The sequence below is a fragment of the Cryptomeria japonica genome, chromosome 2 (genome assembly GCF_030272615.1).
Source record: "Cryptomeria japonica chromosome 2, Sugi_1.0, whole genome shotgun sequence".
NCBI classification, from domain to species: domain Eukaryota; kingdom Viridiplantae; phylum Streptophyta; class Pinopsida; order Cupressales; family Cupressaceae; genus Cryptomeria; species Cryptomeria japonica.
In genome coordinates, this window is record NC_081406.1 from 163,735,946 (window position 1) to 163,751,340 (window position 15,395).

At 36.1% G+C, this 15,395-nt stretch overlaps 1 protein-coding gene across 1 annotated transcript in view; it reads right to left on the bottom strand.

The window, feature by feature from the left end:
- Positions 1-398: 398 nt before the first annotated feature.
- The window catches only part of LOC131038409 (uncharacterized), a 101,925-nt gene continuing 86,928 nt past the window's right edge, over positions 399-15,395 (bottom strand). The window contains exon 8 of the mRNA XM_057970838.2: positions 399-774. Within this exon, the coding sequence (XP_057826821.1) occupies positions 695-774 (80 nt within the window). The 3' untranslated portion in view covers positions 399-694. The remainder of the gene's footprint in view (positions 775-15,395) is intronic.

The window sequence follows — 15,395 nt, forward strand, 5'->3', positions numbered from 1 at the left end:
TATTAATTAAACATTCACAAATCACATTACAAACATTTCATGACAAAGAGACCACAGTCCCTCCGAATGGACTAGAGTCTAATATTATGGGTATAGCCACATTGAGGTTCCCCAAATACTTTTGATTCCATTGGCCATTGAATAAATGTAGACTCTTAAATTCACACATGAATATATCCCTAAAATATCATAGTAAAAGAAACACAATTAAAAAATGCTTGTTCACATCTATGTCCATAATTTAATTTCCATTACCTAGCTCAATGAGACTTCTCAATAACATGCCATTATTTCAATTTCAGTTAAATAAAACCCTCAAGATTCGTAATCATATTAATTGTATAAAGATATTCATTATGTTCATACAAGGTAACCATGAATAAGAATTACACAGTTCATTTAGAAATCTAAACATCTTAATTTGTCATTGCATTATAATTTAACCAAGAATAAGTATATTTAATCCAAGATAAGTAACAAATTTATCGAGTTTCCACACTAGTCCAAATTACAATGAGAATATAAGTGTCTTAAAAATGAGTCTTATAGGTAGGTGACATCCTCCCCCTAAATTTAAGCTATATTGATTTAATTAAATAAGTTTCGATTATAATTTTTATACATGTCCTCATCTTCTTGCATAACTCCTTTCTCAACACATTGTTTTCAAAGGAATTTAATTTGAATAAATCTCTTACATCATTACATACCGTGTATGTCTAGGATTGTGAGTGGAGAAACGCATATTTCGTTGGCCCCTTCTACCTCTAGTGCCTGCCAATCAATCACATATATGAAATCAAAAATATTTCTTAAGAAAAGAAACATAAAATACAATATCAATGTGTGTGGGGGAGAGAGAGAAAGAGAAGGTATCATAACTAGCCTATAAGACATACAATCTTTTCTAAGATCTCAAATGGTCTAATATATTATAAAGAGTTTGGTAAACTTGCCAAATTTTAATGAACTTTTCTATGGATGAACACAAAGAAGCACCTTGTCACCTACTATGAACTCTCTTAGAGTTCATTTTATATCTACATAACTTTTAGAGAAATCCATAAATTCCTTCAACCTCTCCCTATTTTACCTATTGTCATATTCATGGAGCAAGTTTTGTCCAATGATAAGTCAGTTTTCTAACCCATCCCATGTCATTGATGTCTTGCACTTTCTACCATAAAATCCTTCAAAGTTGCCATCTAAATGGAGGAATGGTAAGATTTATGGTTAGGAAAATCCATTAATGACAAATATTCTTCCCACCTAGTGAATTGATCCACTAGATACATTCTAAGCTTATCCTTTATTATTTTGTTTTCTCTCTTGATTTGATCATTTATTTGTATGTGTTAAGTAGTAATTAAGTTGAATTTGGTTTCAAGGGCTACCAAAAAAGTAGTCTAAAACCTAGAAGTAGTTTATCCCTATTAGATATAATTACTCCAAGTATACAATGCAATATAATTATCTCCTATATGGATCTTCTCATCAAAATGTGAGCATCAACATTAGCATTTCTGAGTATGAAGTGCATAACACTAATTAATTTGTTTTCTATCACTAAAATGTTTTCATGATTATTGTGTGTCATGGGAAAACTTATCACAAAATACATTGAAATTATTGACCATTTGTGTCATGGTAAATTATGTCATGGGTACAATATTTTTCTAGGATGGAAATGATCAACCTTAACTTGCTAGTAGTCCAAACAAATTTTCATGAAGTTAGCTACCTCCTTCATTCCCAACTGGAACTATAGAGCTTTAAAATCCACACACCTTGGCTCCCCGGGATGTGCTTGCTAGGATATTATATGACTTTTTTCAAGGAAATCCTAACTCTTAAAACACCTTGTTTGGGTACAAATATTTTCCTTGGTATTAGAGGATACCATTGTCCCTTAGGTTATAATCTAGATAAATTATCATTTCCTACAATTACAACTTCATTTTCTAATAAAAAAGGATGTTTCTCGTGTATTTGTCTAATGGTTTCATGTAACTAAAACCTTACTTGCATGATTGTTGCTATGCTGGCCCTACAACTTAAGGCATTTTCAAACTACTTCTCCTTCCCCTCAACATAGAAAATTTAAACCTGATGCATGGGCATCAACCTCATGTGTTTTCTCCCACATTCTCCATCTTTGAACACTTCCTTTTGGCTGTTGGCATTTGCATGAAGATTTCATTAATGATATGTTATGTTGTCATTGATGTCAATTGAACTGGTAATGGTATTTATGATATTGTTGTTATTGTTGTTATTGTCTTGTAACCGGTAGGAAGAGCTTTGAGGAAGATGTTGTAAACCGGTATATAAGTATGTGAGTTGAACCGGTAACCGGTGTATAAGGTTAAAGCCTTTCTATGTTATGTAACCGGTAAACCCTAACCGATTAAGTTTGCTGAAATGGTTATGTTGGTTTATTATTTGATGATGAGCGGTAATGATGATGACACGTTTGGTCATTGTAAAGATAAGTTCAGATTGTTTTGGCGTGTTTGTTTGATTGTCTAGGGAATGAGAAAAATGGATTGCATCTAATTCAAAGCGCGTGATGAGTTACAAGTCTGATGAAGCGGTGATCATGGAGCAGTTAGAATTTTCTTGAAGAGTGTGTATAGATTGCTATGTAAATCCAATAGTCACACTTGAACCGATTTGTTTGTAATCTCTATGAGAGAATTAGGTTTTTGTTGTGTTACCGACCTAATTGATTTGTATTTAAGGTCGATGAAGTTGTTTTGTAAAAGGTGTTGGCAAGAGTTGGCAGAAATCAGTTGAGTGTGTGGTTGCCTAACCAGAGAATGAATCTACAGTTTCAGTAAAGGCAGATTGAAGCTTAAAAGGATTTGATCAAGCAAATGTAGTGTTATTCAGATAGATCAAGAAAAACATGTTGTCTTCTAACAATTATAACAGAATTGAAATCCCCTAACCGGGTAAGCTCTAACAAGCTTGGTTACTTCTTAAATCCTCTAACAAGGTGGTCCATTAGCTTGGATTCTCAAATCCTCTACTGAGGTTACTCCTAACAAGGTATTTGCTTTTTATCAAGCCATTTGTAAATCCCTTAACCGGGTGATTCCTAATAGGATCATTTCTTAACATGACTTATTGTAAAAGCTTTAACAGGCTTGGCTCCTAACAGGGTGAACTTCAGAAGAGTTCAGATAGCTATCTTGTGAGTCTCATCTCACCGTGGTTTGTACCTATTTGGGTTTTCCACGTATAAACATTTATGTCATGAGGTGAATGTTTTTATTGGTTATGATCTTATTTGTTGATTTGATTAACTTTTGATAAGGCATGATAATTGGAAGCATTGAGAGATGGAGCGTGTTGATATATGATTAAGCATTTGGATGTTTACAAGATTAAAGTTGTTTACTGTTAAGTTGATATAACAATTAATCGGTTGATGTTGATTATTCTTATGAGTATTGATCTTGACAGTGAAATTTTATTGATAAGTTTACTTTGTGAGTTTGAGTTTGAGTTTGGGAAGTTTGTATCATTTTTTCAGTTTACTGATTCACCACTCCCCCTCTGAGTAATCTACCAGATACTTATTCTTTCATCATACCATCAATTGGTATTAGAGCATCTCAGGTCCTCTTAAATCTAAAAGCCTAACAGCTTGAGGAAAATATCTTGTAGATCATGACGAAGAAGGAAGGTCCAAAGTTCAACAAAGATAACTATAGGATATGAAGCGACAGAATGAAGATTTACATTAAGAGTCTGGGAAGTCAGTATTGGGATCATGTAGAAACTAAGTACATTGTAGCTACTGGAAATCTAACTGATGATTAGAAGAAAGAACAACAAGAAAATCATCAAGCATTGGAGGCTATTATCAGTTCCCTGTCTGATGTTGAATATGTAGATGTTCATGGTCTTGAAACTGCATATGAAGTATGGAAAAAACTTGAAGATATTTATAGCAGTGATGAACATGTTAAGATTGCTGAAGAGGAGAGCGTAAGAGGAAAGTTTGATGACATGAGAATGTCTGAATGTGAGAATATCCAACAGTATGATCAAAGGATAAAATAGATGGTGAAATAAAGAGTGCAAGAGGGAAAGTGGAAGATGCCACAGTGATCAGTAAGGTACTGAGAACCCTGCTACCGGTCTATGCTATCCGAGTTGCAACTATTCAGGAGCTGAATTCCATTGACAAAACTAAGCTAACTCTTGACTCTATCATTGGCAAACTTACTGCTTTTGAATTAAACTGTTATGATGGTAGTGTATAGAAATCAGAATCTGCATTTAGAGCTTTTGTCTCTAACCCATCTGTGAGAAAAAATAGAGATACTTGTCATGGCTATGAATCTAGATCCAACAGAGATGCTGATGATGAAGACAGCCTAGTGGAGCTTGAAGCATTTTGGAAAAACGACTGCCTAGAGGCACTGGGAAATATAGAGGTAAACTACCTTTAAAATGTTTTGCATGCAACAAGATTGGTCATATAGAAGCTAATTGTCCTAATGGTGAAAATGAACTCAAGAGAGACAAATTCAAGAAGTATAAGGGCAAAGGCAAGAGAGATTGTCTTATAGCGGTTGATAGTGGTATCACTAATGAAGAATCTGATGATGACGCTAGTAAAGATATTGTGTTTGTAGCTATTAAGGAAGAGATATCAGACCAGAAGGCATTAGTGTCCAGGACGGATAACTCTGATGATTGGATCATTGATAGTGGTTGTTCACATCATATGACCGGTGATCGGAGAAAATTTCTTTCCTTGAAGGAATTTGATGGCGATGTTGTCACATTTGGCAATGACTCACCCTGTATGGTTAAAGGTAAGGGAGTTATTTTTCTTAATGGAAAGAGCAGTGCTGACGATGTCTATTGGGTTGAAGGTGTAAAGCACAATCTTCTCGGTGTGGCACAACTTAATGACAAAGGATACCCACTGGATTTTAGGAATGGTATGTGCAAAATCTTTGATAATAAAGGTGAATTGATTGCAACTAGGAAACAAACCAGAGGTAATTTTTTCATCTTAATCCAAAAGTTAGCAACTATTTGATTGCAAAGATAGATGATAGCTGGCTTTAGCAAATGATATTTTGTCATATAAGCTTTGATAACATTGTTAAAGTGAGCAAGTCCAACAAAGTAAGAGGTCTGCCTCAACTAGACAAACCGGTTAATGCTCTTTGCAAAGAATGTCAGTTAGGAAAGACGACTTCTTCAACTTTCAAGAGCAAGTTGGTGCAGGAGCACCTAGGACTTAGACTATCTAGTTTTTTCAATTTTGGCTTGTACTGACCCTAGCCAAGTTAGTAGTGAATAAGGACTCCAGGAGGGTCCAAGAGTTAGTGTTTTGAGTCAATGCAGGCCTAGTTAGAGTTCATTCTTCTTAGGTTTGCATTTTTGTGTAAATAGTGGATTTGAGTAGGTAATTGACCTTCTTGATGGTCAAAAGTGTCAAAAATTGGTATAGGAACTAGGGAGGGTTAAATTAGTCTTAGCAAAGTTTAAAAATTCATGTGTAATGACTTAGAATGGGTCTTATAGGTTGGAAAGATCAAAAAGTGTAAAAGTGCAAAGTTGCAAAAAGTTGTCATGACAACTTTTGTCTTGAATTGGTTAGCGATGGAGTTAGGGATTGTCCAACACCCTAGGATGGCTCCACACATGGGAAAGATATAAGTACCCTCTCTTGCATGGTTACCAAGGTTGGAGAAGGTGTCATGTAAGTTCAACAATCTGAAACTACTCATTTTCAGACTAGTTGGCAACATTTTGACTTGATTTTACTCATTTTGTAATTGAAAATGGATTGAATCCATTGATCCAGCAATGGATTGAGTTTCTCGAGTGTGTTATAGTGTTGTTGGTTCAATTTTAAAGATTTTTAGATACTGTTCATTTGTGTTTTCTTGCTTTAGTTTGCAAACAACCAGTTTTGGCTTGTATATAGCAGTTTTTTTGTAAATATGGTTGCCCCATGAGTTCCACACGTGCTGCCATCACGGATTGTTGGGATAAGGAGGGAAACCACCTGTACAGTGTACATATGCAGGGGAAAGTTCCAGAGAAGAGTTTAAGCATGATCGTCACCTTGTTCTAGGCAAGTCCAAGAGCAACCCGACTAGAGGAAATAAGGTGAAAACATGGTGTAAAGTGCAGGGGTGAGTACCAAATAACTATCCAAGATTTTGGAGAGGTCCAAGGAGTTGGGACAAAGTTTCCAATGCAAGGAGAATCCTTGACAAGTTAATTTAATGCTCAAACCCCAACTTGACCATTCACTGTCAGCTAGAGGCCTAGAAAACCCTTCAAAACCCTCATTTTGGGGTTAGCACATTGAATGGTGGGTTAAGAAGCCAAAACCACAAAAAATATCTTGAGGTTAGATGAACCATTGAAGAAAAACTAAACTTGTTTGGGGTTCTTATGGACCATTTTCACTCAAGCCCTAAAAAACCGGTTTTAGGAGGCCTAATTGGGCTAATTCCTTGTAGCCCTTTTCTAGGCAAGATTTTGGAATGGGTAAGAAACCTATTGATTGCAAACCTCAAATGGAGCCTAAATGCATTCAAAACATGAAAGAAGACACCTCCACACCTCTACATCATATCACAATGGTAGGAGGTCAGTTAGACAACTTGAAGCCAAGAAGCCATAATTGAGCACATGGGAAGCACTGTGAATTAGTAGGGTTCCTAGCCAAAACACTTGAAGCAAACACCTTAGAAAGGTCAAGAATCAAGCCCTAGAAGAGACTGAGAAGGACTTGGAGGTCTAGAGAGAAACTAGGCCTGGTGAGTTGGTGGAATTGAGCAACACCAGCTGGATGAAGTGTTGAGCAAACTAGGTGAACCCCATCAAAGTTCATGAGTCCTTTTTGGAAGACACTATGGCAAAATCTTGGCACCAACCTCTCTTTCGGATCAGCCTACCATCCTCAAACAGATGGGCAGACCGAAGTGGTGAATAGAAGCTTGGGAAACTTATTAAGGTGCCTTACTAAGGAATATGGTCAGACATGGGATCAAGTAATCTCACAAGTTGAATATGCATATAATGACACCATGAATAGGACTATCGGCAAGGGCCCTTTTGAAGTGGTCTATGGTGTGCACCCAAGAGGCATTTTGGAGTTGAGAGACTTAGGAAGTGCAGCAACAAGAAGTGGATATGCAGAGGACTTTGCTCAATCAATGAAGGAGGTCCATGAATCAGTTAAGCAAGCATTGATGGAGAATACAAGCAAACTCAAACAAAAAGTTGATGAAAGGAGGAAGAACCTACAATTTCAAGTGGGAGATCTTGTCATGGTGCACCTAAACAAAGCAAGGCTACAACAAGGAGTGCCAAACAAGTTGCAAATGAGAAGGATAGGTCCATGTGCCATTCTAGCAAAGTATGGAGAAAATGCATACAAGGTGGATCTACCTAGTGACATAGGATTGTCACCGGTTTTTAACATAGTAGACTTAGTTGCATACAAGGGACCAATTCAAGGTTCAAATTGCAATCACTCAAAGGTTTCAGATGATGTGAACAACCTTCAGTTAGCAGCCAAACCAAATCCAAAGGTCGAGAAGGTGTTGAGTTCAAGGATCGCCAAGAAGACAAGGCATCAAGCCTATTGGGAGCACCTAACCAAATGGCATGGTATGGATGATGCTGAAGCTACATTGGTGCTTGAGACAAAGTTTAAGAAGCTTGGAATTGATCATAATCTGATTCCCAAGAAGGTGAAATGATCTTCTTTTGTTTGGGAGAATGGTGCAGGAGCACCTAGGACTTAGACTATCTAGTTTTTTTAATTTTGGCTTGTACCGACCCTAGCCAAGTCAATAGTGAATAAGAACTCCAAGAGGGTTTTGAGTCAATGTAGCCCTAGTTTGAGTTCATTCTTCTTAGGTTTGCATTTTTGTGTAAATAGTGGATATGAGTAGGTAATTGACTTTCTTGATGGTCAAAAGTGTCAAAAATAGGTATAGGCATTAGGGAGGGTTAAATTAGTCTGAGGCAAGTTTAAAAAGTCATGTGTGATGACTTAGAATGGGTCTTATAGGTTGGAAAGATAAAAAAGTGCAAAAGTGCAAAGTTGCAAAAAGTTGTCATGACAACTTTTGTCCTGAATTGGTTAGCAATGGAGTTAGGGATTGTCCAACTCCCTAGGATGGATCCACACATGGGAAAGCTATAAGTACCCTCTCTTTCATGATTACCAAGGTTGGACAAGGTGTCATGTAAGTTCAACAATCTGAAACTACTCATTTTCAGACTAGTTGGCAACATTTTGGCTTGATTTTACTCATTTTATAATTGAAAATGGATTGAATCCATTGATCTAGCAATGGATTGAGTTTCTCTAGTGTGTTACATTATTGTTGGTTCAATTTAAAGCTTTGTGGATACTGTTTATTTGTGTTTTCTTGCTTTAGTTTGCAAACAACCAGTTTTGGCTTGTATATAACAGTTTTTTGTAAATATGGTTGCCCCATGAGTTCCACACGTGCTGTCATCATGGCTTGTTGGGACATGGAGGGCAACCACCTGTACATTGTACATATGTAGGGGCAAGTGCTGGAGAAGAGTTTAAGCATGACCGTCAACTTGTTCTAGGCGAGTCCAGGAGCAACCCGGCTAGAGGAAATAAGGTGAAAACATGGTGTAAAGTGCAGGGGTGAGTAACAAATCACTATCCAAGATTTTGGAGAGGTCCAAGGAGTTGGGAAAGAGTTGACAATGCAAGGAGAAGCCATGAAAAGTTAATTTAATGCTCAAACCTCAACTTGACCATTCACTGTTGGCTAGAGGCCTAGAAAACCCTTCAAAACCCTCATTTTGGGGTTAGCACATTGAATGGTGGGTTAAGAAGCCAAAACCACAAAAATATCATGAGGTTAGATGAACCATTGAAGAAAAACCAAACTTGTTTGGGGGTCTTTTGGACTGTTTTCACTCAAGCTCTAAAAAACCGGTTTTAGGAGGCTTAATTGGGCTAATTCCTTGTAGCCCTTTTCTAGGCAAGATTTTGGAATGGGTAAGAAACCTATTGATTGAAAACCTCAAATGGACCCTAAATGCATTCAAAACATGAAAGAAGATACCTCCACACCTCTTTATCATCTCACAATGGTAGGAGGTCAGTTAGACAACTTGAAGCCAAGAAGCCATAATTGAGCACATGTGAAGCACTGTGAATTGGTAGGGTTCCTAGCCAAAAAACTTGAAGCAAACACCTTAGAAAGGTCGAGAATAAAGCCCTAGAAGAGACTGAGAAGGACTTGGAGGTCTAGAGAGCAACTAGGCCTGGTGAGTTGGTGGAATTGAGCAACACCAACTGGGTGAAGTGTTGAGCAAACTAGGTGAATCCCATCACAAGTCCTTCTCAGCAGAGCACTTGTTAGATTTGGTTCATACAGATCTATGTGGACCAATAAGAACAAGAAGCATTCAAGGTGACAGATATTTCATGATCTTCACTGATGATTGTTCAAGGATGATGTGGGTCACATTCTTAAAGGATAAGAATGAAGCTTTTGGTAAGTTCAAGGCTTTCAGGGCCTTAGCTGAGAAAGAGAGTGGCAAAAAGATAAAATGTCTGAGAACAGATCAAGGCGGTGAATTTACTTCTGATGAATTCACTAAGTATTGTGATGAGAATGGTATCAAACGACAATTTTCTGCACCAAGGACACTACAACAGAATGGTATCGTAGAGAGGAACAACCAATCAGTGGTTGAAGCTTCTAGGACAATGTTGATACATGGAGGTGTAGCGAAAACATTTTGGAGAGAAGCTGTAAGTACAACTGTCTACACAATGAACCAAGTTCTGGTGAAAAGAGGTAAGGACAAGACCCCTTATGAATATTGGTATGGAAGATCACCCGATGTTAGCTATTTTAAGATATTTGGTAGAAATGTTTTACTAAAAGAGGTGATTACATTAGCAAGTTTGAAGCTAAGAGTGATGAAGGCATATTTCTTGGTTATTCCACCAAGAGTAAGGCCTATAAATGCTTCAACAACCGGACACAAATAATTATTGAGAGTGCTGATGTTCGAGTAGAGAATGTCCTAAAGTATTAGAAGGAACCAATTCAAAGAAAAAGGATGAAGATCCTTGCATTTTGCTTTTGGAACTTGAAACTGTTAAATCAAAAACCGGTAAAGCAAATTCCGAAGCACTTGTTCAACCGGAACAAATAAATTCAGAAGAAGATGATAATGAAGAAGCTAAACCTGAAGAGAATGATCATGTTATTCCTAGGTATGTAAGACTGAACCACAGTCCTGAACAAATAAGAATGTTATAGGTACTAAATGGGTATTCAAAAACAAGTTAAATGAAGATGGTGTTGTAGATCGCAACAAGGCAAGATTAGTCTACAAGGGTTATGCGCAAGAATAAGGAGAAAATTATGGAGAAACTTTTCACCAATAGCAAGACTGGAAGGTGTCAGAACTTTACTTGCATTTGCAGCCCATAAGAAGTTCAAGGTATACCAGATGGATATTAAGTCTTAATTTTTGAATGGGATATTGGAAGAAGAGGTATACATAGAGCAGCCAGATGGTTATGCTTTGAAAGATGAGAAAGACATGGTATGCAGATTGCATAAAGCTTTGTATGGATTAAAGCAGGCACCCAGAGCATGGTATGAATGACTTCATACACACCTGATGAAGGTAGGCTTTGCAAGAGCCAATGATGATAGTAATATTTATCTCAAGTCTGAAGGAGATGAAATACTGGTCAGTGAAGTATTTGTTGATGATATTATTTTTGGAGGTAATGATGTCATAAGAAACAGTTTTGTAGATGAAATGAAAAATGAGTTTGAAATGTTTTTAGTAGGGGAAATAAAAAATTTCATAGGCTTGCAAATACAACAAATGAATAATAGTATTTTCATTACACAATCTAAGTATGTGAAAGAGGTTTTGAAGAATTTTGGCATGAGTGACTATAAACCAGTTGGAACACCAATGGTTACAGGTTGTAAGTTGTCCAAGGAAGATGAATCTAAGTTTGTTGATGAAAAGGAATACAGGTCAATGATTGGAAAATTACACTATGTTGTTCACAACAGACCAGACATTGCCCATGCGGTTGGCATAGTTGCTAGATTCCACAAGAATCCTAAGGAGGCACATCTGATAGCAACCAAGAGAATTTTTAGATATCTGAAAGGTACTGTTGACTATGGATTATGGTATCCATATGGAGAAAACTTTGATTTGAAAGCATACACAGATGGTGATTGGGCAAGAAATGTTGATGACCGGAAAAGCACTACTAGTGGAGCATTCTTTCTAGGAGGAAGGCTTGTTTCATGGAGTAGTAAGAAGTAGAGTTGTACTTCACAATCTACTGTTGAAGCTGAGTATGTTGCAGCTTATATGAATTGCACACAGGCTATTTGGATGAGGCACATTTTGGAAGGTTTTAAGATGAAAATATCAGAACCTATAAAGATGTTATGTGATAATACAAATGCCATAAATATTTCTAAGAATCATGTTTTGCACACACGAACCAAGCACATTGAATTGAAGTATTGGTTTTTGAGGGAAAAAGTTCAAAGTAAAGTTGTTATCTTAGAGCATGTTTCTACCAAGGTGCAACTTGCAGATATCTTTACCAAACATCTGCCTAAGACTACATTTGAGTGTCTTAGAAGTCAATTAGGGGTTGTACCCCTTCACTTGCAAATCTTAGAAGGATTGATGTAGAAGTGGATGTATTCCACAGGGGGAGCATCAAGTTTGCGTATGTTGTTGATGCACAGTGAAAATTTGCAATTACATTTTCAATTTGGCATTGTTGTCAAAGAGGGAGAAGAATTATGTGATTATGGCAAAGGGAAACCAACGACAAGCTGAAGACAGACAAAGCATGGTGAATACTTGGTAATGTAAACCAGGATTCCTATTCACCATTTACAGCAGCAATCAGAGGCGTTGATATTTGTATTGCCATCAATGCCAAAGGGGGAGATTGTTGGCATTTGCATGAATATTGCATTAATGATATGTTATGTTGTCATTGATGTCAACGAACCGGTAATGGTATTTATGATATTGTTGATATTGTTGTTATTGTTGTTATTGTCTTGTAACCGGTAGGAAGATCTTTGAGGAAGATGTTGTAAACCGGTATATAAGTATGTGAGTTGAACCGGTAATTGGTGTATAGGGTTAAACCCTTTCTATGTTATGTAATCGGTAAACCCTACCAGTTGTTTTTGTTAAACCCTAACCAATTAAGTTTGCTAAAATGGTTATGTTGGTTTATTATCTGATGATGAGCGATAATGATGATGACACGTGTGGTCATTGTAAAAATAAGTTCAGATTGTTTTGACGCATTTGTTTGATTGTCTAGGGAATGAGCAAAATGGATTGCATCTAATGCAAAGCGTGTGATGAGTTACAAGTCGGGTGAAGCGGTGATCATGGAGCGGTTGGAATTTTCTTGAAGAATGTGTATAGATTGCTATGTAAATCCAACGATCACACTTGAACCGATTTGTTTGTAATCTCTATGAGAAAATTAGGTTTTTGTTGTGTTACCGACCTAATTGATTTGTATTTAAGGTCGATGAAGTTGTTTTGTAAAAGGTGTTGGCAAGTGTTGGCAAAAATCAGTTGAGTGTGTGGTTGCCTAACCGGAGAATGAATCTGTAGTTTCAGTAAAGGCAGATTGGAGCTTAAAAGGATCTGATCAAGCAAATGTAGTGTTATTCATACATATGAAGAAAAACATGTTGTCTTCTAACAATTACAACAGAATTGAAATCCCCTAACCGGGTAAGCTCTAACAAGCTTGGTTACTTCTTAAATCCTCTAACAAGGTGGTTCATTAGCTTGGATTCTCAAATCCTCTACCAAGGTTACTCCTAACAAGGTATTTTCTTTTTATCAAGGCATTTGTAAATCCCTTAACCGGATGATTCCTAACAAGATCAGTTCTTAACAAGACTTATTGTAAAATCTTTAACATGCTTGGCTCCTAACAGGGCAAACTTTAGAAGAGTTCAGATTGCTATCTTGTGAGTCTCATCTCACCGTGGTTTTTACCTATTTGGGTTTTCCACGTATAAACATTTGTGTCATGCGGTGAATGTTTTTATTGGTTATGATCTTATTTGTTGATTTGATTAACTTCTGATAAGGCATGATAACTGGAAGCATTGGGAGATGGAGTGTATTGATATATGATTAAGCATTTGGATGTTTATAAGATTAAAGTTGTTTACTGTTAAGTTTCTTATAACATTTAACCGGTTGATGTTGAGTATTCTTCTGAGTATTGATCTTGATAGTGATATTTTATTGATAAGTTTACTTTGTGAGTTTGAGTTTGGGATGGAGAGAGGCAAATTAGAGGACAAATTGGGTAGGAGATGAAGACGTAGGCAAAGGAAGTGAGAAGGGGGTGCAAATAAATGAAGGAATAGAAATTTGTAATCATTCTTTTTTCCATATTGTAGAATAAGACAAACATTTTTATTTTCTTGATCATGATTGTCTTAACTAGAAGTTAGTGGTGTCATTATTTTGGTATCAGAGCCAACGAGAGATAGAGAGAGCAAGGATTGGAAAGAATGCCACCAAGAAGGATGCAATGAGGAGGTGCCAAAGGAGGTGGTTGAAGAGATCATGAAGAATTATTGTAGAACTTTATGGCAAGAATATATTCTATGGAGCATGCACAAAGGAGAGGAGCAGTAGTTGGTGATGTTAGTGACTTTGAAGAAGAAGAGAAACTGCAAGCTATCGTTGATGTTCAAGAAGAATTGAAAGGAGTTGAAGAAAGGTTGCAAAAAGTAGTTATGGGTGTTGGAGCCAAACCAAGGATAGAGGTTCCCACATATTTAAGAAGCCTCATTGGAGAAGATTCCATTGATAGGAACAATGATCTTGACAAGTAATTTGAGTACGAGCAAGTGGCAAAAGAGTGAAGAGTTGCTACACCCTTAATCCTAGAGTATACATATGGTTATGAGTAGTCAGGTTGTAGCTGCCTTAACTTCTAATTACGTCATGTAATCATTATTACATTGCTATTTAGTTAGTTAGGTCAGCCTTAGGTCTATATAGTCATATTTAGGTTTGCCAAGCTGATATAGTAGGCATAAGTAGGGTATATGTAGGAGGTAGTGTGTCTTATTTTATGATCATATTGTGAAGTGCGTTCTCATTAGAGATATTTAGGAAATTGCCCCCTCAAAGTTACTTATTATTTTCTGCTATTATATATAATTCTCAACATATTTCATATTTTATTCCTCATGTGTGCAAGTTATTTCATTACAAGTGGTTTCAGAGCATGATCTTGGCACCATGAAGGCAAGGCATTCTTCTTCAAAATGGAGGTCATTTTGGAAATTGCATATCTTTAAAATTTTTGCAATTTTTTTTTTATAATTTTTGAAGGGTTATTGAAGAATATATTGAAGAACATTTAGTCCAATTTTTAGAAAAAATTATGCAAAATTGAGCAAGTTATTGCAAAATTAGGATTCTATTCTAATTGTTTGTAAACATCCTATCTCAAATATTTCAATGGATTTAGTCCTAATTTTTTAAGGGTTTTTGGGGATTTAATTGAAAATTCTATAGTCCAAGTTTTAGAGATATTGGAGCAAAAGTAAGGGATTTATCACATAATTAGGTTTTCTAATAATTTTACTCTTAAGGTTGCAAATCTAGCTATTTCATGGAGATATTTCTAGGTAAGCGTTATTTTGACCCTAGAAAGTTACAATAAAAGTTTCCTATCATTTAAATTTCATTCATGCAATTTAACGTAAAAAAAGTTGTATCACGACGAGGCCTTCTATAAGAGGTGTAGACACCTAAAAATTAACATTTAATTAATTCAAGTCTATCAACATAATTAATTGACTTAATTGTGTTATCCTTATTCTTCTCAGTGTTAATTAAATCTAATCTAATTAATTCTATCACTATTGTCCAATAATTAATTTACCAAATAAATTAATTATTCCCCTATTCTTCTAAAGTTGCCTCCAATAATTATTTCTTCTAAACCCACTCAAATAATTAATTTTAATTAATTAACCTATTCATGTGATTCCTACAAATCACTTTTCCTAACCCCACTCAACCTAATTAATCCTTCTAGAATCTCTCATAATCATGCTTATCATTATTCTCCAATTTTTAATTCCCACTCATGTCACATCAACATTGAGTCTCTCAAAGACAATGTCAAATTTCTTTGAATCGCTCAATGCATCCTTATTTTGGAATTTTTAATTCCTCATTTTGAATTCAAATTTCCTTTCCCCACTCTTCTCAAGGAATTTTATATTCCTATTTATTTTCCCAAGGCACCCTTGATCCATGCCTTCTATCTCAAT